This window comes from Catharus ustulatus, chromosome 10, assembly GCF_009819885.2.
Source record: "Catharus ustulatus isolate bCatUst1 chromosome 10, bCatUst1.pri.v2, whole genome shotgun sequence".
In the NCBI taxonomy this organism is placed as follows: Eukaryota; Metazoa; Chordata; class Aves; order Passeriformes; family Turdidae; genus Catharus; species Catharus ustulatus.
The window spans coordinates 26,363,978-26,386,991 of record NC_046230.1 but is presented as its reverse complement, the minus strand read 5'-3'; the positions used below and the strand labels follow the sequence as shown (position 1 = coordinate 26,386,991).

General features: G+C 38.6%; 1 protein-coding gene across 1 annotated transcript; it reads right to left on the bottom strand.

Annotated features, from left to right (window-relative positions):
* Window positions 1-54: 54 nt before the first annotated feature.
* Window positions 55-22,958, bottom strand: LOC117000648 (ceruloplasmin). Its single transcript, XM_042779599.1, has 20 exons — window positions 22,280-22,958; window positions 18,008-18,177; window positions 16,216-16,460; window positions 15,104-15,316; window positions 14,420-14,593; window positions 13,607-13,861; window positions 12,235-12,400; window positions 11,123-11,262; window positions 10,480-10,587; window positions 9,755-9,966; window positions 9,115-9,265; window positions 7,317-7,529; window positions 6,808-7,015; window positions 5,507-5,646; window positions 4,900-5,028; window positions 4,235-4,341; window positions 3,327-3,543; window positions 2,560-2,699; window positions 1,981-2,149; window positions 55-903 (listed from the first exon to the last, which is right to left on the bottom strand). Exons 1-20 carry the CDS (start codon window positions 22,313-22,315, stop codon window positions 839-841), a joined length of 3,258 nt encoding a protein of 1,085 aa, XP_042635533.1. The 5' UTR covers window positions 22,316-22,958; the 3' UTR covers window positions 55-838.
* Between the last annotated feature and the right edge of the window lie 56 nt (window positions 22,959-23,014).

The window sequence follows — 23,014 nt, the reverse complement described above, 5'->3', positions numbered from 1 at the left end:
TAATGTGAGTAGTTGGGTTGTTGAAGCACAACCATATCACTCTTACTGTTTTCATTTTTGACTAGCATCAGCCATGCTCTAATACTGCTGCTTCCATATGTCAGGAAACACTTCCTTTTTCCTTTGCCAAGGGCTGCAACAGCAAAATGATTCCACTGCAGGAGTCATTTAAGAGTTGTCAGAGCAAAGCTCTTCAGTACCTTAGTCACCAAATTTTGGCCTTCATTGTCTGCATTTCATCAGGCATATTTCAGCCTAATTTTGCCTTGGAATTATTTTCATAACAGAAAACCAAATCTTTTAAATGTACTGAAAAAAAAATATTATTTAAATACTGAATAAAATTGTAAATTAACTCAACAAAAATACGAGAAGTATTTTGTTAACTGCTCAGTTATACAGTACTGTGTATTTTTTCAGTGTGAACCTATGGATAAAGTGATAACCAAATTCCTGTTTTCTAAGCAGTTACTACAGACTTACCTGTCTAGTAAAATGTGATGGTATGATGACCGATACCCCAATTGATACCCCAAATTTTGCTGTTACTCAGAGTTATTTGCAAACTTTAAAAAATAGTACATTTCATTAGCTCTTCTGTGTTCCTCAACTGCTAAATAACATGCATTAGCCATCACCTAGGATGTTTCATTTGCAAGGTACTGTTTTCATTTATGGAAACATATATTTATAAGCTGTGACATCCATTCGGCTGTCTTCTTAGTCATCGCCACTATGTGAAATCTTACAAAACATGTAGAGATGAGTGGTCCAGAAGAGAGTATTTTCCAGGAAATGGAGGAAGACCTTGGATGATCACTGTGTTAAAATGCTTTCATCATTCTTGAGTGCCTGGCATGCCTTTACACTTGAAGTGATTGAATAGTCTTGGGAACAGTTTGTCTAGAAGGGGGAAAACAGTTTTTTGTTGCATTTCATCAAAAAAATAGTCTGTGCATGTGGCTTACAGAGTCCAAAAGGAGCACAGAGGATCCAAGTACCTTCTGGACATTGTGAGTTAGATTTAAAAGCAATTTGAAGATGCATTGAAGTGTACATTTTAGTGCTGTCTAGATAGCTAATAATAAAAAGTCTGACATACTGCTGTTTCAAGTTGAATGTCTGTTTTTACATGGCTTTCTGTGTACTCTTAAATTAGCCTTGTTATTTTCTGGAGGTCTGGTGCAACATACTCTGTAAATCAGTTTTAGTGTTTATAAAATACAGTTTGGTTGTGTTTCACATTCCAGTAGTTTATCAAATAGAATTAGATTTGCTGTTTAGCATTGCATTCTGTATTTTTAGTATAGCTATAAATGCAAATCGTATAATTGTATATATATATATACACACATACGTCAGATATTTTGGATTATTTCCTCTGTTTCTGTCAATATCTGTTATACTCTCTCTCAAGTACTGGAAAATGTTGTTTTAAAAATTGTATTAACTTCTTAGAAACAAGATCTTTAGAAATTCTTCAAAATTCAAGAATTTTCACTGGTAATACTGCTTGAGCAAGGTAATAGTGTTTGTAAAGCTACAACATGCCCTTGAGAAAGTAAACACTGTTTTAGTTTTTCAGTACTTCATCTGTATGGGCATGATTAATTCAGCTGTTTTTATCAGCTGTGCTTCTTTTGAAGAAAGATTGAGATGAAGTCTGACACCACTGGCACTTTTTGGGTACCAAAATACTCTGTCTCCTGAAGAATTATTTTTAAATAAAAAAATCTGTCACTTGGATTTCATGGATAGTAAGCTGAAGTAAGCTGAAGTGTAATTCAGTTGTCATCCAGTCCTTTAACTACTTCATTTTCTTGAGCAGCACTTAGGGAAGTATGACCAGGTAGCCTGCAACATCTTGGCTTCTAGACATGGAATACTGGTGGGTACCTGAACTGTTCCTAAGCTCACTGGCCTGTCTGTGAACTCCATTGTGAAGCTTAAAACATAACAAACATTACTAAGCTAGATGGCGCTTACCTTCCTTTGGGAGCACAGTGTAGGTAGCTTCCATGCCTGCATGGATGTGGTCAGTGACATGACAGTGTAACAGCCACGTTCCTGGGTTCTGTGGGGTCATTTCCACAGTTTGAGATGTCCCAGGGAAAAGATCAAAGACATCTGCCCGGTAAACCCCTGTTTGCTGCAAGCAAAAAGAAGCAAAGGGTAAACTGTGTTAAACACACTTTCTGTGTATCATTTCTACTGAAGCATCGCTTTGTACATCCACCTCATGCTCCAAAGTTTAATAAACTAGCAACTAAGTGGAAATGAAGGAAAACTATAGCTTTTGTCTTACCATAGCCATGAAAAATTCTCAACTACCTTGTTGAAGTAACTTCTGAGGTTGCCAGTGAGCAAGTGCTACTGGCACATATTCTCTGGCTCTTGTATGTTGATCAAATACAGGTTTGAGGCATAAAACCCTTATGGTCAAAGTACAAGCCTTGCTTAATATTGTAATATGGCTTTTCACCATACATAACAGTCTTTGGTATTTGACTTGCCTCTCATTCTTAACACAGCAAGAACTAAGTGAAAAAGACCTGTTACCTTGTAGTCAAAGCTGTGGCCATGGAAGTGTGCTGTGTGAATGTCTATCTCATTGCCCATTCCCATCAGATACCAGCTGACATTATCTCCAACATGCATAGTCAGGCCATGCAAATTTCCAAACACCTTTCCATTAATGGCTAAAAAGAAGGAAAGCAAGACAGAGAAAAGAAGTAAGATAATGTGTATTGTTGGTCTCTAATATAATACAAATTGAAAGATTTGAAAGCCAATGCTATACAAAAGTAATGGCTTTGGGCAGTGCATTATGAGTGGTTGTGTTTATATTCCAAATGAAACAAGAAAGAAAGACATAATAAAGAACATTTCTTTGCTGTACACCATTGCTAATATTGCAGTTTTTAAAGAGCTGTAGAGCTTTGTAAAAGAGTTAGCTTTACAACAACATGCTTTCAGGATGCATGTAGCCTTTCCAACATATCCAAAACAGTTGTTTGCTGACATCAAATCAGAACTTCAAATTTCATTTTTGTTCTTTTCCTACTCAAAACTTCAACATGAGAATATACTGGGGGGTTTTGTTGTTTTGTCGTTTTGTTGTTGTTGCGGGCTTTTTAACTTGTGAAAAAAAAAGTCATTCAAAGGCATTAGCAGTGTTTTCAAACAGTTTGAGTAATATTTTTCAGGCCTTCTGTCCTGGAACTGGAAATTCAGGGGGCTGAGAAAGTTGAATTTATATGCAGTAGTTTCAAATATGTGGTTTTATAGAATTTTCAGAGCTATAAGAACTAAATTGGGAAACATACCATGCATTTTATTACTTTCAAGGAATTCCTCATCCTCTTTGTCAACAAGGTGTGGGTTGGTAGAATACGTTTGAATGTTTTCATCCAAGTACCATGACTCATTTTCATCAAAAACCATGAAGAGAAGAGCAAATTGAACTTTGTTTTTAGTATGAAACGATGGCAGGTAATGTCTATGACACACAACAAGTGTGCCTATTAATCCACTGTAAGTGTCCTGAAATGACAAATGAAAACTCACATAATTGCAAGATGTAACTGAGCAGAAGTATTTTTAGTGACATACATTAATCATTTTATCTCCACAACTGTCATTATCTGGGAATAAGGGTAGCCAGTGTCAAATGAAGTTATTTCTCCAGTGCTGTATGCTAAAGACTGCTTCATTTTCATCTCTTGCTATAAATAAACATTTTTTCAATTTTAATTTATTGCTCTTTTTTCAAACTATTTTTATAATTTTGAGCTTGATTTCCATTCAAAATATACTTCTTGACACTTTATTTGTATTTGTTGAGACAAGGGCAAAAATACATTCATTTCCATTAAAAATACTGTGTTAAGCTAATTCATGCTTGGTAAAAAATGGCAGAGTTGTGTTTCACAGTTGCATTTTAGTTTTCTCACAAATGACTGATTAGATATTAAGCAAGCTATAAAGTGTTAGCTTTAAGAAGGGAATATGAGATGATCTATACCAACAGCTGAACAACCAGGAAGCAAAACCATGAATGTCTGTATCGTTTCTGCCCTGACTTTTTTGCAATTTACCTTCAAGAAACATTTCAATTCAAAGGTATGGTAATAGGGAAAATAATTTGGCAGAGAAAGCAGAAAAAGTTTCAAACTCATGTCTTTTGGCTATAGCTCTGTTGGAGACATGAACAAAACTGATATCAATAATATACCTTAACAATGTCCACTGTTGAATGGTATGCCCATGCAATACAATGTGAATCTCCTCTCTCGGGACTAGATCTCTCTGGGATTTTCCAGACATACGTTTTTGTTTCACCTGAATTAAATAAGTATCAATTAATTTTTGAAGTTTTGAAGTGTGTTGACCTACAGGAGGTCGTCCTGAAGCAGATATTATCTCCATTAACAGCTTATATTTTTCTTGACATTCTCTTCCCATTTACTGCACTGGCTAGCTGATGGCCCCTTCTGCAGATCTCTGATTCTTCTTGACAATGGTTTTGTGTGTGTGTGAGTATGCCTGCACTGTCCAGTTCACCATACTTAATAAAGTCGATTGTATCTTCTGTAAAGAACACAGAGGAAATTGAGAAGTAATAGCATAAACGATGCTTTCCCTATGAAGTCAAATCTGCTTTCATGAAAGGTACAGCCTCATTGTGTCAAAAATGACTGACCAGTCAAGGACTAAGATACATAGCAATAATTAGCAGGGGTATTTGAGCTGTAGAAATACTTGTCATAATCAGCATCAAAAATTTAAGAACTTGAGGCAAGACAAACAAAAATGTTTTTCCTGCTCTCTGAAAGCTTGCTACCTCTTACCAGAAGTCTTAATGTTACCTGCTGGAAATAAAGAAGGGTGGTTTGATACCTGGGTTAGTTACAGCAACAACAGAACTGTCTGTTTTCACTCCATGGGCATGGATAGAATAAGGTCTTGATGCCAAGTTCTTAAAAACTATTTTAATTTTATCTCCAGTATTTGACACAAGCAGTGGCCCTGTTGGATTGAAAAGAAAAATTAACTTGGTTTTACAAAATGTCAGAGCAGACAGAGAGCCAACTTGTATTCAAATTCACAACATTGCCTTATAATTAAGCTGAAGAATGTGTAAAGAAAATGTTCACTATGACGTGCCAACTTGAGATGTTAAAAGTTAGGCCTCTACATCTCTAGTTCTGAGCACCTACTGTGTACCTGAAGTCAATTTGGATGTTGTTGCCCAGTTTTATGCTGATTTAGGAAAAACTGACCTCTGATCAGGAAGCAAACCACAAGGCTTTTTTTTTTTCCTTGTGGAGCAAGCAATGTTATCTTGCAGGGAAAGCACCACAATAAAAGTAATTTCAAGTACGTTTTCCATTTAGATTGAGGCGATTTTTATGGGTAGAACTGTACTCAATATTATTCAAATAGTATATTTTGATTTGTGTCACTGCATTCTTTGCGTTTTCAAAACTTAACTTGATGACTTTACCTTGAATTTCCAGATGTTGCTGCTCCTTTGCTCTGTTTTTGAGAGTACTGAATGTCTGATCAGTGTATTCACGATATACTACCTTTTTGTACTTTGAGCCAATGAACTTTTCATCTTTATTTAAAAATGGATTGCCAGGGCTGCCAAAAGAAGAAAGAAATGCATTCCTTCATGTATTTTAGAACATCTTTTACGGGTATGTCAGTTAACTATCAAGCAAGAATCTGGCCCTGTGAAAAAGTAATCTCATAAACTACTAGTATTTTCAACATGAAAAAATTCTTGGTAAACTGGAAGGTTCCTCTTCAGAAGGTTAAAAAAACCCACTATAAATAGATGAAGTCTCTATGGCGCTTGAAAAAACCATGAGTGCTTGGCCTGGCAAATGCTTCAAATTGCAAGAAGACACACAGCAACTTGCATATAGAAAAACAGAGCCTTTGACAGCTTGTGTACATCTGAAATGAAACCTAAAACTTGTAAAGCTTAAGTGTCTTGCTGACATTAAATGGGAGAGATTCTCTGGTGAGATCATGGGGGCTGGACACATTAGCAGGGGAAAAAGTCTTGTAACAGCATAGTCTATATTACTTGTGCTTAGAGATAAGTCAGAGTCCACTGGTATACAGGGTAAGGAAAAGTACTATCAAACTGAGGAAAAAGAAGAAAATACAATTAAGTTAATAACAAAATACAGTTATAATCTGCTACTCAAGTTATTCAGGTGGAAGAGAGGAATCCATCATTCTTATTTAGCCTTTTCTGCTAATTGGCATGAATTATTTGATCCAATCAGTTTTCTCTCATTGAGATGCAAATACTGGAAATAGAACACCGAGACAATAAGCTTCATGGTAAGTGGATTCAATTGTGGATGTATCATGTGTAAGCTCACGAAACAGAAGGGTCAAAAAGAACTTTACTCAGACTACAAATAAACATGAGACATAGACCTTGTTTATCAGGACACAGTCATCATAGATAAGATGACAATTAACATTTTAAGCTTTCCACATCAAGGACTACCAACATCAGTAAATAATAAATGCACGTGCATGATCCAGGATCCATTAAAATCTACAACTGTCCCACAGAAGATCTGTGCTGGACTATTTCTCAAATATTGTGCTGTCTGGCTTAGTTAAATGGCAACAAAACTGGGAAGGACAAATTCAAGCGAGCCCAAAAAAGATATGTGAAAAGAAAGTGTGTCTAGAAATGTCTGGAAGAGGAAAAGGTTCAGAGGAGAAGTGAGTTGATCCTTTGCTTTTTTTTGCATTTTTTCCCCTTTTCCAAAGTACCTTTCCTCATTGTATTGATGCCGCTCAAATTCCCATGTCCTGTTGGGAGAGTAGTCCCATTCAACTTCCACTGCAGCAATGTAGTAAATCTTTTCATGCAAATACATAGATACATCTACATTCCACCAGTGGCATTTTTTCACTTTGTAGTTCTGTTTCATACCCCCAGTATAGTGGTCTGTTGTCAGGCAGGACACTTCAAAAACTCCTAAGGGTCGTATAAGAAACAAAGACTCGAGGAGACTGAGACACAGGTTATTGCTCATATAAGGTCCTAAATCTTTCTACAGTGTGTCTACTTGTAGTAAAAAATTCAGCATACAGAGGAGCTAGAAGAATCAAGCATTAAGAACAAATGTCCTCACAGTTTGCTGCCCTTCAAACACAGCTGTACACAGTTTTAGCACCAGGATCAATACACCAGCTACTTAAAGGTTATCTCTGTGCACAAAACATGCAAAGGTAATGATTTCTGCATTAGTAACAGGATTTTTAAATAAGACATTTACCTTCAGAATCTGGCTTCATAACAGCTGTAAGAGCTGTGTGTGGAAACAGATTTGCTGTATCCCTTCTTGTTCCTTTAGTTACAAATGTGTTTTCTGAGAAGTATATCCCATGGACATCAACTTCTGAACCCAAGCCCATCAAATGCCAGGAAACAACACTTCCTTTACACATCTCAAGACCAGGCTGATTTCCATACATGTAACCATTAATGGCTATAGAAAATTTGAGAAAGCAAAATCCACCTTGATTAATATATTACTTAATTCTACAATAGAGATTAATTAATAAACACTTCAGATGTAATGTCATGCCTTAGACTGACAGAAATATCAATAATAAAATACTTTAGCACATCAATAAAACTAAGGAACCAATTCAAGCCAAACAACTTTCAAACCCCATTGTTTAAAAATAATTTCTAACTGTTTCTCTTTTCAGTGTCTATAGCCCATATTGCTGCTTTGGCCAGCTGGAAATTTCCCTGCTTGCTACTTGTCATGTATACAGGATGCATAAAGGATCCCTTTTTATACTCTGCAGCATCCTCCAGCCATACAGTGGAGGCAATTGGAAAGGTTTTTTAGTTTGAGTTACTAACTCAACTAATTTCTAGATATCCCTTTGCAAAACTTTAAAATCCTGGTCTTCTCAGGTAGCATTGAATGCTTGGCACTGAGAGTCTGTAAACAGGAAATGGCCTTGAGGGGAAAATTTTTCAAAATGTACAAGCATATGCTGGAAGATGAGGACTTACTGACAGGGCCTGAGGATAAAAACATCTTTTTTACATGAAACTTGAAAAACATTTCTGCAGTACAAAAAAACAATCAGTGTGAAACTCAGTTCTGCCCTATTAAAGAAACAAAGAGCCATTCTGAAGCAAAGTCCAGCTGGCAGGACAAAGGATTCCTGCCCTCTGCTCAGCACTGCTGAGGCCAGACCTGCAGGGCTGCTCTGGGCTCCCCAGTACAGAAGACAGGAGCACACTGGAGAGAGGGCAACAATGGGTCACAAGGATGATGAAGGGACAAGAAAGCATCTCTCCTAGGAGGAAAGGCTGAGGGAGCTGTGATGACCCTTCAGCCTGAAGAAGGGACAGCTTGGGGATCTCACCCATCTGAACAAACACCTTCAGTGCCAAGGGGATGGAGCCAGGCTCTTCCCAGTGATGGGGACAGAATCCCAACTGACACTAACAGACGCCAGCTGACACACAGGAGGTTCCCTCCGAACATCAGGAGCACTGTTATTGTGAGGCTGACCAAGCACTGGCCGAGGCTGTCCAGAGAGATGGTGGGGTCTATCCTTGAAGGTACTCAGATGTCATCAGGACTTGCTCTTGGGCAAGTGGCTCTGGGTGGCCCTACTTGAACAAGAGGTTGGGCCAGGTGATCTCCAGAGATCCTGTCCAACCTCAACTTCTTTGTAACTCTATGAAAAACCTCCTTTCAGCTACATCATCTGCAAAGCAGAGGCCAGTTTAGTCTTGCTGCCTGGTTGCACTTGTAGTGGTTGCACACAGGCTAAAGACCTAATTCCTCCTTCTATCTGCTCAAAGTGGTACACAACCATGCTAAATCCTCAACTGCCATGCAAGACACTGAACAGCTGGCATTATATTTTGAACTACCACATTTAGTTGAAACTGAATCGGACTGAAATGTTTTGGGCATTTTTTCCACTGAAAAGGAATGAAATGTCTCTGCACGATACAACTTTCCTGCCTCAAACATGAAACCATAAAAGTAAAAACCTTATTGTAGAAATTAATATTTGGCTACCAAATAATTTTCTTACAGTGCATTTTGTTAGACTCTCGGAAGTCTTCATCATCTCTGTCAATTTTATCAGGACTTAGTGTAAACATCAAAATATTATCATCCAAATACCAGCTCAGATTCTCATCAAATACTGTGGCAAGTAGAAAAAACTCCATGTTCACATTTTTCTGTTGAGAAGAAATAGTAGAAGGGAAAAAAAAATGAGTGAACAGAAAATGTCAGGGGAAAAAAAATCCTATGTTCATAATAATTTATGAGTACAAAACAGTAAATGCATACAATGATACTGCATTGTGATAATCTCAAAGCTCTGCAGTTGCTATATCTGGTAACTAAGTATCTACTGCTAAAGCTCTTTCTACCAGCTTGGACCACCTCTGGAAGTGAGTTTGTATTTGGTGTCTAAAATCTCCACATTTTCCTGGAGATTCTCATCATAGCTGATACTTAAATGTCAGCAGCTGTTCATGACAATGATGTTTTCACATTGCAGTGACTGGAGCCAGACTGAAAAGCAACTCCCTTTTTTCATGTTGTTTATTCCCCTCAGGATGCAGGTGAAACTGTGGTGTGGAGAGGAGATGGTGCAGTCTGGGAGGACAAAGCAGATTCAGCTGTGATGATGCAAATGTTTCCATTTTTTTTCTTTGACTGACCTGTTTCCCAGAAGAAAGCAGAGCTCCTTTCCTGCATACTAGGAGAGGACCCACTAGGCCAGAACTGGTGTCTCTGACTGCATCCACAGCTGAGTAATAAAGCCAGGTTAAACAGTCTGGATCTTGCTCTGTGGGACCCACATCTTCTGGTACATCCCATTCATACGTAAATGTGGTGCCAGGACTCACATGAGAGGCTGGTGATCCGATACCTGTTAGGGAAATCAGAGCTGGGAATCAGGCCAAGTGCGCGGTGTTCCCGTTCTCCGCTGTCCCTGGTGGGCAGTGGGGCAGCGCAGGGCTGGCTCACCTGCGCCGCACTGGCACACCCGTCTGTGGTAGTGCCTCTGTGCCACGGTAGCTCACCTGTGCCGTGCTAGCACACCCGTCTGTGGTAGTGCACCTGTGCCACGGTAGCTCACCTGTGCTGTGCTAGCACACCTGTGCCGCACTAGCTCACCTGTGCTGGAGTAGCTCACCTGTGCCATGGTAGCTCACCTGTGCCGCACTAGCACACCCGTCTGTGGTAGTGCATCTGTGCCACGGTAGCTCACCTGTGCCGTGCTAGCACACCTGTGCCGTGCTAGCTCACCTGTGCTGCACTAGCACACCTGTGCTGTGGTAGCACACCTGTGCCGCACTAGCACACCTGTGCTGTGGTAGCTCACCTGTGCCGCACTAGCACACCTGTGCTGTGGTAGCACACCTGTGCCATGGTAGCTCACCTGTGCCACGGTAGCTCACTCCATGGGGCTGCACACTGAACGGGCGGCTGCCGTTGTTCCGGAATGTCACCCTGATGCGCTCACCCACTTCAGCCTTGATCACAGGTCCTGTCAAAGTGTGCATGGTCTAATTACAGGATATTTCTATCAAATGGTGTACAGGTCACCATGAACTCATGGCATTCAGTGGGTGGCTGCTCTTTCCCTTGCACAAGGAATGCCCCTGGACCACTGCGGCCACAGACCAGGTCCTTGGCCTGAATCACACAACAGCCCAGCAGCAACCAATCTCAGTTCATGTGGAGGCGCAGTGACTTTCAGGATAATTTCTCCCTTTGGAAAGGGATTCAGAGACATTAGCACCAGCCCATGCCAGGAGCAGCAAGGTTATCAGTAGCACTAGATCTGCCAGTCCTTGTAATTAAAAGCCTGACCTTTGAGACCATGGCATGCTCCTACAGGGAAGCTGGGTACCATGGCAGTGTTGAGTACAAGAGCTTCTTTACACCTTGGGGGTACTAGTGACTGCTGGAGGAAGAGAGAGCTGAGGGCTTCTCCTTGCAGGTGGGGATACTGCTCACTAACCAGTGGGACTGTTTACTCTCATAAATCTTCAACATGAAAAATCTTTAGACTCTCTTACCTAGAAGTCCAAGATGTGCTTCCTCTGCAAGCCTTCTTTTATGTTCAGTGAAAGAACCATCTGTGTATTCTTTGTAAACTGCTTTTTTGTAAGAGCCACCAATTCTTGTCTCACTTTGTTCAAAAAAGATGTGAGATTCACTGTGTAAAAGAAATTGCAGTAGATGCAAACACTTCAAGTCAAAATGCTCAGGTGTATGAAGGCAGTTGGACCTTAACCCTGTTTTCTGAGGTATGACATGCTGAGTTTGTCTTTTGGGTTTCTTTTCAGTGGTATGGTCACACACTTATATGCAGTGGAAGATGTGCTGGAATCCATTATCCTTCACTAACTTCTCATTAAGAAAAAGCCCCTGTGCTGGACTGCCCTTAAAAAGCCAGTATGCTTGAAGACTCATTAACAATGATTTCTAGTCAACATTTCATAACCTTGAGTTTACTCTTCTTCTAATTAGAATTTACAAAAATTCTACAGAAGCAGATACAAAGACCAAGAATATGTAACATCTATATACAAAGTGAGAAGATTCAGTCTACAATTCTACTCTTTAAGAAAAGACCTTTTAGTGTTTTCCAAGAACTGTTCAAAAAATTCACTATGCCTCGTTACTTGTGGAAGAGGTAAGTATGCTTTAACTTACACATGAAAAACTCAAGGAATCAATGTATTCAGTGAATTGGTCCAGATCCTAAATATGCAAACATAGTGCAAAGGGCAAACTATCTCATGCAAGTTGTTTTGTAGATGAGATACGTTAGCATGAGTTTCATCATGTATGGCAATGGCCGTGAACTCTTCTTCGCTCCCTAACTCAGAATAATCAACCTCAGAATAACCTTGAATAATCAGGAGTGACAGTCTACATATGACATAATAATTAATCTTAATCCCAGTGAAATGACCAATATGGTAGCAAAATTTAAGGTATGATTACGAGGAAAACTAATGACCTAATTTGGTCTGATATTTATTCTAGCATTAATATTTAAGCACAGGTGAGGACAATGAGCAATTCTGTTTAAAAGTCAGTTCTACCATATGGTTTGCCTTATCTGGCATGCTTAAAAAGATTCTGCTTGGAAAATAAAAATTCTCTAATTAGAGGCATTTACCTGTCAACAATTAATTCTTGTCCTGTAAAATGGTTCACTGCAGATGGGCCATAATTCCAGATGATCTCTTCAGCAGCAATGAAGTACTGTCTTATCTTTGTACTCGCCTTGTGACCTGGTGTGGATTTCTTACAATCTTCTACTTTAAAAAGGGCCTGCATACCACCTGGGAAAAAAAGAGGTACAGAAACCTAGGGAGAAGGAACTGCATTTTGTTTTCTCTCTCCCTGCATCCAACAGCACTTCTGCTCCCTGGACGATTCCCACACCAGTGGATATACAAATCACAAAGCGGGAGATAAATGCTATAAAAGGAGGCATGCCAGTTGAGCTGGAATGTAGAAACACAGCTGTGGTATCTACAGCACACAGAGAGGTGTGGTGAAGTGCGTTCTGCTTGTGAAGCTGCCACTGACATGGCAGAGAAGTTAGGGTAGAGTGGACACAGTGCTGTCAGCGAGCAATCCAGCCAAGGTGAGATGTTACCAGATTTACCATTCTCTATCTAAATATAATCAACAGCTTACTTGTGGAAGTCCCAAGTCTGCATCCTAAGAGAAGCATTAGCAAATCTGCTTGCTGGAGATACAAATTATATAGTGAAGAGAACCTTTTACAGCTATAAATACAGGTCAATTGGTAAGATTTAAGTCTTGGCCAGCATGCCTCAGCTATATCAGGATGTTGCTTGATCTGATAATGCTTGGAACCTCTGTGTAGTTGAATCTGTAGGTTACACACTTCTTTTTATTTCAGAATTTTAAAATCTTGGAGAATGATTTTCAATTCTGTGGTTTTTCCCACTTCTGTGACAAATTACTTTTTTCACTTACATGAATATGGATAATTCAAAAGTGTGGAATTAGCTTCTGAGTATTTCATATGGCTATTAAAACTGAAAATAAAGGATAATGCAGGGAAGAGAAAATAATATCTCTGCTTATACATGAATGCACTTTCCAGAACCTGTATTTCTCAGCAGGCGAGTTAGCCTGCCTGTCCTGTGCCCCTTGTCAAACATGGCATGAGCCACAACTTTGTTGGCAAACAGAAAATTGTGGTTAGTTTTCTCCAGCAGGAGGCAAATATCATGATAGTTTTTTGCCCAAAGGTGAGGTTTGCAAAAATGCAGATGTACTAACTCCTGCCAGCTGAAGATGATGGCCATTAGAGAAAAGAATCCCTTGATTCCCATGGCTACAGGCTCAAATCCATCTAATGCACTTGTAGGCATTTCAATTACTTTGAGAGTTTTGTTACTTAGAGGAGAATGTTGCCTGGCATATCACCAGGTAAAGAGCTCTGGAAAAGTGATTCAGTAGATTCTTCGCTCAAGCTAAAAAAATTCTTATCACTGCAACCTGTACTGTACCTTCAATATGGTCATTCACTTGGCAGCTGAGCAGCCACTCCCCAGGGCTCCTTGGTACCATGACAGCATCAATGAACGTGGCTGGGAAGAGGCTGATGGTGTCAACTCGATGATGCCTTTCTATTAAGGTCTGTCCATGAAAGTAGGCTGAATGGATATCAGCTTCATTACCCATGCCAAAAAGATGCCATTTTATCTTATCTTCCACACACATTGTGAGGTTTGGGAGGTATCCATACATGAACCCATTGATTGCTAAAAGAAATGTTGTTTATTACAGTTAACTTCACAGACCTTAGGATTTTTTCTTCAAATGCAGGTATCTTACAACCATTTCTCTATTCTACAAAATAGAAAGATCTTTGAAAGTAAGCTCCACCCTTGAAAATCACTGCCAGTATCCAACACATGCTTCCTCGACATAGCCATGATTCTGGAATACAGGCCAGAGCCAGAGGTATCTCATCTGTTTACACTAACAGCAAAAAATACTTTTCTAAACAGATTTCAAGACTAACAAACAGAACAAAATAACACAATCTGTTTAGAATGCCTGGGAATATTACACTGACAAAGAAAGAGCTGCTTGGCTGCTAAGAATTTTATATAACTCCAAAGGTTTGATTGTACAATACTTGCCATCACTTTTTAAATTTTAAATTTTTATTTAAAAGAATATGTCTTAATCCTCTAAGAAAAATCCCAGATGGAAAAAAAATTTAAAATCTACAATTCATCTTTAAAAGAGACAAGACAGAAAAATATTACTTCATAATATCGGTGACAAGTAACATTAATATCATGTTCTCTCACAGTGCATTTTATTGCTTTCTTGGAAGTCCTCATCATCCTTGTCCACTTTGGAAGGCTCAAAACAGTATGTTCTGATGTTGTCCTCTAGATACCAACTGAGATTTTCATCCACCACAGAAAACATAAGGATAAATTCAGCATCAAAGTGTTGATCACTGTCCATAGTCATTGTACCTGAAACATAAAGCAGTATATTAAAAATTTTTGATAACAGATTTTTTTTTTTTTTTGGTCAGTTTTAATTATAATGTCAGTAGGGCTGGACCCTGTTTGCTTAAGTTTTTGACACTTTCCTTGAGCATGACTGTATGCAGAAACTTACAGACACACTTAGGAAACAAAAATCCCTTTAGATAAATTCTATAAAATTACTGAGAATAAATACAGTATGTTAACCTCTTTCTTATATTAGTATTTGCTATTCCTTTCACATTGCTAGCATAGCATATCTCACTCCTATGGATTTGTGAACAAAGTATTCTGCAAATTATATTCACTCTCATATACAAAATCAAACTACTTCCTACAGTATTAAAGGTAGCTGGTTGAAAAGACCAAAAGCAGTTATTTAAAAATCAATTGTAATCTTCTCCTCTTCTACGAAGTTATTTCACTGATATTTATCAATGATAATTATCAATCACCTTGCATATGTATTTATTTACTAATTAATATATGGTTTACCTTTCCTGCAAATTATTAGAGGCCCAACAAGCCCTGAGGCAACATCTCTTGGAGCATCTATGTGGGAGTGGTAAGCCCTGGTTATGCAGTCTGCATCTGCTTCAGCTGGACCTTGATCTTCTGTCACATCCCATGTGTAAGTGTACTGGCCTCCAGGTTCCACAGCATCATCTCGCTTTTGCAAATCTTTGGTGGTGTCAGGATAAAAAGCACCTGAAGGATTCCACACAGCACCATTAGCACAATGCATTCACAGCAGGGTGCGGGATAGCACCTCCCGTGCTGGAAGTTGACTACCTGCTGCAGTAAAATGGACTGAACATCTGAATACAGGTTACAAATCCACAACTTTTAAATCAGATGAGTAGATGTTTTCTTTCTCTTTAGGAATCTTTCCATTTGCTTTTGAAGTCCATAAGGGTATTTCGATTAATGGCCCATTAGTCCTTAATTTATTCAGCGAGGACTATGTACTTCTTGTAAAAAGATAACAATTCAAATATTTGTAAAACATTTGTTAAATATTAATCTTGGAAACTGTTCTAAAAAATTGCATATGTCCTGAAGGAATATAGGTATTGCTGGAATGATAGCAACAGAAAAAATTCCAAGAAGTGTATGTACTGCTGCACAATACACTGTTCTGATCTGAGAGTGCATCTCTACCAAGGCACATACCAGTTGTAATGAAAACTAATTACTAAGCAGCATCTGTTACTCCATTTTAAGAAACTCTTGTGTATCTTATATACCATATACACAAATTTAGTGTTAAGAATTTGTAATAGTACATCACAGCATCAAATTTTTTATATACCCTCCATATCTGAATCTCTTATGCACCTTTTCTACCCTTATTTTGGTTGAAACACAAAAACTCTTATTTCAGGTATAATGTTGATCTAAAATTGCCTTCTTCACAAATTCCACTTTTGGCTTTGTATTTCATTCTTGAAAAATTGTCAAACTTAGCTCCTATTTTAAATTGATGGTGTCCTAATTTAAATCTCTTTTTACTTGACCATTCTTCTTTCTGATGGGAGAATACCACTTACACTCGGAGGAATGATTAGCTTTTGACAAATTCTGGCACAGAATGGAATCAAGCTTACCTTCATTTTCTTTTGTGTATCTTACACCATGTGGATGTAGAGTGTAGTTTCTGGAAGCAAAGTTTTTCAAGTGAATAGTAATGGAATCTCCAACTTCTCCCTTAATTATAGGACCTAAAAAACCCAGCCAGGAAGGTTTGTCAACTATCACATCATATAAATGATTGGTATACTGAATGTAGACAGCCTTCTTGTAGGTGCTTCCTATCCTGTGTGGTCCTCTTTTGAGGAAGACTTCAGCCTGCCTGTAAAGAAAATACACAAATGCATCTGTCATGTGTTCTTTAATTAATAGTCTCAGATAAAGACCAGGTCTCTACAGCACTGTGCACAGCTACCTGCAAGTCTTGTGGTGGAAAAAGTTAGTACTGCCCCAAAATACAAAGCATTTTCTAGGAGGTGGATTATTGTTTGACCACGTGGGGAAGGAATTGTAGGTAGCCTGGCAAGTGCAGTCTGAGGTGTAGTTAAAATGCCAGTCCAGAGCTTCACCATGGGAGCAAAGGCTCAGTTTCTCTGAGTGCAAAAGGCTTTTGAGCTGCAATCTAAATCAAACATGTATGGTATGGCTCTTCTTGGTCCGTTTAAAGAGCTGCCATTTAGCTGTATGCCCTCTGCACTGTGCCTTTCCCTGCCCCACATCAATCTCCAGACAAATACAGCCTCAGAAAGCATCCAGGAAGAGAAGCTGAAATCGAAAAGTACAATATAAGGGACTGGCTTCATTGCAGCCACTGAAAACCCGAAATTAATGTAGCGTGCTGCAGTTCTCCACGGACCTGAGAAAAGCAGTGAAAGTGCAGTGAACACAGTGGTTTGTTGTACTACAACACAGCTCTGCAATTCTCAGACATGATCCTCTGTTTCCACCCCTAATCAGAATTACTAGCCTCCTGAATCCCTGTCTTACACCTCATGAAGTTTGTGAGTGGAAAAAGTAAAAAGCTAACTGCTTCATCTCATACCTGATCAAGTGGCAGTTATGGCTGAGGCTGTCACTAAAGAAAACAAGCCAGGAGGAAATCTTGTAATCCCTCATCCACAGACTAAATGAGAACTGCCTTTTTGAGACTTTTCTAATTTCTGATTTCTCTCATAATTGTTTTTGTTTTTATATAGTCCTATTTAATTTTAAAGGTACTGAAAAAAGAAAATAAAGGAACAACTTTTATCTCTCAAATATTTTTCTGATGCCTTTTATATCTAGGTTTTCTTTATTGATTATTAAGACCTCCAGGGTGCTTCCCTCTTCCTCACCCTACTTATCTTCAGCTCACTTACTGCTCTCACTCTGCACAGAACCCTCTTTGCATTGTAACGAGCAACCCAGCTCCTCCACTGTGGGTGGAAGTACCTGGCTGTGCTTCTGCATCAGTGAAAACCATCCCTGCCAACAACAAATAACTAAAAAGGGAACCTGTGCTCGGTGGGAAAGTTGTAAATTCATAAGGATTCCGCATTTGAAAACAAAAATCATCTCTTAGCACTAGCACCTTAGACATTCAAAATTAAACACCATTGCATGTTCATGGTCTTATTCTAATCTCTACTTAGTAAATATTTCATTACAACAAATTCACACTGTACTGCATATTCCAATGCTTTGAATTAGCAGAACATTGGAATGCAATTCTCAAGCAAGCCAGGAAAAAAATCTAAATTCCCTTATATGTCTGACAGAAAATCCACTGACACCAACAAGACTCATTCCACTGCCTTCACTACATTTTCAATACAGCCATGGTGTCTAAGTTGTAAAATAAAACTCAACCAGTGACACTGCTTTACTTACTCTTCTTCTGCGAAAAGCTGCCCAGAGATGGCATTGACATTGCCAGGTGCATAGTTCCAGACAGTCTCTCTAATGCCAATATAGTACTCCCGGTTCACTGCCCCAGCTTGGCAACAGCAAGAAACCAGCAAGAAGCTTAGGAGAAATAGCTTCATTTTGCATTCGTGGACCTTGTGGAAAACATGAAATAAAAACACAGGATGGGCACATGCAATTTCCTTTTATATGTTCCTATCTCTCCTATTCCCCATATCCTTACCTCCCCCTCCTGCTCCTGTTTGCTTTTGTGAACACAATAAAAGCAATTGCACAATGTCTCTGTGTGTTGAGAGCAAACAAGAGATTCTGGTAACCTTTTCAGTTCAGAAAATGAAAGAATTTTTTTCTATTTCTGCCAACCTACATAAATTAGCATTCAGATTGTTGCAGAGTGTAAATCTTGTCACTAAATTAAAACCAGATTTAAATTGATTTACATACTTAAGCTTCATTACATTCTTCACTACTCTCTCTACAGCTTGTATAATACTAAGAAAATAATCCTATGATACGTGGCACAAGAACACAATTTCTCAAGCACACTGTGAAAAGTTCTAAGTGACACTTTTTCCCTATGTATCTACTCTGCATTAACACAAGGGGCTCAAGCTGTGCCTGCTCCTGTCTGCTCATGCCACCCAACTGGTGTGGCACAAGCAGAAAAGGGAGGACTGAGATCACTGGGACCAGTGTGTCTGCCAGTGCATGCCTGGCTTAGCTCTGCTACCCACCCCAGCTCCCTTAGAAATGTAATTTTTGCACAAAGTATGGCACATATTGCTAGAGATGGAAAGGAACAGCCATTCATGGCTTTCCAAGCAGTTTTAGTATTGCAGAAATGAGGCTCAGAAATTCCACAAAATGACCCTGCTATGTTATCTTCCTCCTAGTCCATTTCTGGACAGGATAAGCCACATTCTTCAATGATTAAAAAAATAAGATCCAGATAATCTTAACTGTTACCATTATCTAAGTGCACTACCCAGTGCCAAAGGCTTCCTTTGTTTTCTTTGAGTTCTGTAAACATTTTGTATCAATCTCATTGAAAAATAAGAACAAAATTGGACCTTAAACACGGAACACTTAAAAACCACTAACTAAAATTTGCAATGGCACTTTTTTTGAGCATATATCCATTACAACATGGTTTAGGCATACAAAGCCACCTGCAAACTTCTATTAAAAAATATGTGTTTCCAGTCTCTTGGGAATTCAAAAAAAATTTATCTGTGCTCTGAGAGCTGACACAATTACACTCATTCTAAATCGCAATTACAATTTTCCATTGTATGGCAACTTAAAATTATCTGTAATAAGCAGGATATCCTTTGCAGCTGTTTTAATAATGGTCAGAAAAATCATCATTATTTTGGATAGAAGACTAAGATTCAGAATACAACTGAAGTATAGCAGTTTTCCTTTAATGACATAAATATCTAGGTCTCATTCACCAGGACTATGGTATAAGATTGTTTGCCAATTTTAATCACTATTCTTATCAGGTACTGTCAGAATCTTGAATTTCTTCACATTTCTACACATCTGGATTAAATAGAGGACTCTACTTCTCTCTAAATGACAAAGCCAAAGCTGAGATTTTGAAATCTGCCCTAATCTATGATGAAATTCTGGAGTTTCACAGGTTGATGTCACATGTTCGAAATTATTTCTGAAGGGGATTTTTTCCTTTGCCGTGGATGAAGGTAAGTAGTGCAGTGGAAAGATCATACTATCCGGGTTGCATATGCCCCATTTGTAAATTAGGTGAGGTAAAAATAGGAAAACTTTTACCTCCTGTTAAAATACTTAAAATCAAAGTCGTTCCTTAATACATTCTTTAATTAAAAAGTTGTTCGTGCTTATGTAGGTTTTTGATTTATTTTTGTTCAGATTTCCATTTGATTGAGGAAGATAAAAAAACCACACAAACAATACCCCTGAAATCTCCACATTATTTTGAGGGTAACAATATAAGCTTATTGCCTTACACCCCTGAATACTCTAAATTGCTTTTCCTTGAGTTGCAAAAGAACTGAATGTTTTTCTTATCTAAAAATATAACAAAAATTTTGACAGGCAATATTTTCCACTCCTGCTTCTAATCTCACCTGCCCCAAACTTTCAGATTATCTGTATGCCTAAGCACACTCGTCTTTATCTTAAGCAACTCAAAAAGCTGACCAAAGCAACCCCGCTTCTCAAGTCTGTATTATCTTCAGAGGATGTCTGAAAAGCAGACACTTTTCTCAGGACATAAATAAAAAGGCCCTATTTAATTGGTTAAATTAGGAGTCTGCTGTTTGGTGTCATGAAAATCCCAAAATCCCTTTATTGTTTTAAACCATAGTACCTCACTTTTCATATTGAGGAGGCTGAAATACTCTGACAGTTTTTAAAATTCCCAAAATTGCTTTGAAAAGATAAAGCCAATATTTTACTTCAAAAGTTTTCCTTGAAAGAAAAGAATAAACAAACCTCCAAATGGAATATTCTGATGAAGGTCTCAATAAGATCACTGTGAGGCTGAATTGAACCCTCAGCATTTCACAATTGCCACATTTGAATGATGTTTGTCCATTGCCTGCTGCCCATGCTGCTGCTCTGGCTGCCTGCAAATCTCTGCAGTTAAACACCCTTGAAAGAGCTGGTGCAGCTTCATGTGCCCTCTGCTGCTCTGTGTAGAAACCCCTCTATCCATAATGGGAGTAATCAGGAAATTGTAGTTTAGCAAGAGCCACTTTTCTCTATACAAGTATTAATATACCCTAAAATGCAAAGGTGTGGAAGGGGCTCCACAGTATTTTACTACAAAATTGAGTGTCTGCAGTGATTTCCAGTTGCAGTCTTTTAAAAGAATGGTATTACTGTTCCAGACAGAATCCTGATACTCTGCAAAATGCACTGGCTGTGAGGGACAAATCATGCTGGAACTCTTACTGCAGATTGAGTACTAACTCCTCCCTGCCAGGAGGTCAGAAACTCAAATTGGCAGCCTTCTTCCTCTTGTGCCTGGAGGGTTTTATGTGGGGATTTCAGCAGGCAGAACGTGCATTTCATGTCCAGGAGCTCTTGAGCAAGGGTTTCTCACATTCCAGCATGGTGCAGGCTTGTCCTGGCCCCGAGGGCACTTCTCCCTGCTGTGCTGGGTGAGGTCTGTGTTCTGCAGCTGGATGGTCATATTGCCTCAAACACCACCAGCAGGGTCATTGGTTATGTCCAGGTTTCAAGACAGTTAATTAAAATTCTTTACAGGAATCTTGTTTCTGCTACCAGGCACAGCTCATAGCACCTCTTTTTAAAGACAATATAGTTAAGAATTGAATCAGGACTTAAATTGATTAGATCAAGGTTAACTTTGCCTTACATCCAGAAGCCCTGTGTGAAACTGGCTGTTAAATTCAGAAATACAACCCACTGTTAGCCTTTAGTACTCTTAACAACAATTTCAGATTAATAATCTGCTCCTTTAAAAGCTGAACCACCAAGTTGCAGTTGAATTTGGCTATGGCAATGGAGATACCAGATTCTGGATTATGGGTAAAAAGGGTTGCAGGGTCAGAAATTCAATAAGAACTACATTACATGTCTCTTTATTTAATTTAAGCCCCAAAATTAAGAGGTATCTGTGATAGAGTGGAAATATAAATTAACCAGCCAGAATGACACAAAAAATGATAAATTAAGGACAGATCCAGAGTCTGCAGGCAAGAAATCAGCAAGATTCTCTGAGATGTTCAGTAGGAATACAGGTCAATTTTAAACTTTTTTTTATTTTCCTCCTGTCCTCAAACAACATTTACAAATCCATAAAATTTCAGGATTATCATTTAAGATAAATGATATTTAAGCCTAGAGAAAAACAAGTGTGCAATGACACAGTCCTCATTTTATCATCATGCCTTTGTATCGTGCACCTCTGACAAGCCATGCCACCTTGTACCATCTTCCAAAAGACTAGCCCCATTCTTAAAAATAATTAATTATTTTATTACTTCTTGCAATTTAAGAGAAATGAAGCAATTAAAATTTTAGATGCATTCCTGAAATCCTATAGAAAAAAAAAAGCTATTCAAAACAATCTGATAAAAGAATATGAAGGCAAAATCTCAATATTGTCTTGAAACAGAATTAAATTAATGATATAGTCTATATTTTCATAATAATTTGCCCAGAGTTGATAGTTATTGCATGGTTTGCATTTCTAACAGTGTTTATTATTTGATGACAGTGTACCTGAATCCCACTAGTTCTGATGTAGTAGGGACACATGCATTACTGCAAGTCTGAGGTACATATTTCTCTTTCCTCTGGGTGTCCATTGACTAAAAACTGGAGTGCTAAATGTGGCCAAATTCTGCCCATGCAACTGCAAATGAGCCAGCTGTCCACTTCATTGTGGATTCCTGCATTTTCCCTGGGAAAGAAAGAAATAATTATCTGAGAAAGTAAAAATACCTTTACAGACATTTAAAAGAGATTATTCTTTCCCACCTGTTCATTATCATCAAGAATGTTAGCCTTCCATTGTGACGAGGTCAGGATACTTGGAAGAATATTAATAAGCTAGCATTGGATTCTCACAAGGTTCCCTCATATGTTCACTCAAGCCACATCATACTTGACTAAAAGAAAAAAGTTTGCCTCTGAGTGTAAAGTGAAAAGGAACTCAGTGCAGCCATTAAATGCACCAATTAGCACAGGTGAGCTCAGACCTGTGTGACTAATATGTCAATCAGGCCCAGGTGCCTTTTCTACCACAGGAAGACTTGATAGATTTTTTTCAGTAACTGCTTTTTGCACTTAAGAACTTCTAAGATGGAAGGAGTGGGATAGGCTCTGCCCTCCTTTGCCATCATGGTCTGTCTGTAAATAAAATTCATTCATTTAGAAATCATGGCTTCACTCAGTGCACTAGCAACCCACCCCTCTTGATGTGCTGGCTTTGAACCAGGCTCTTTTGGAACAACA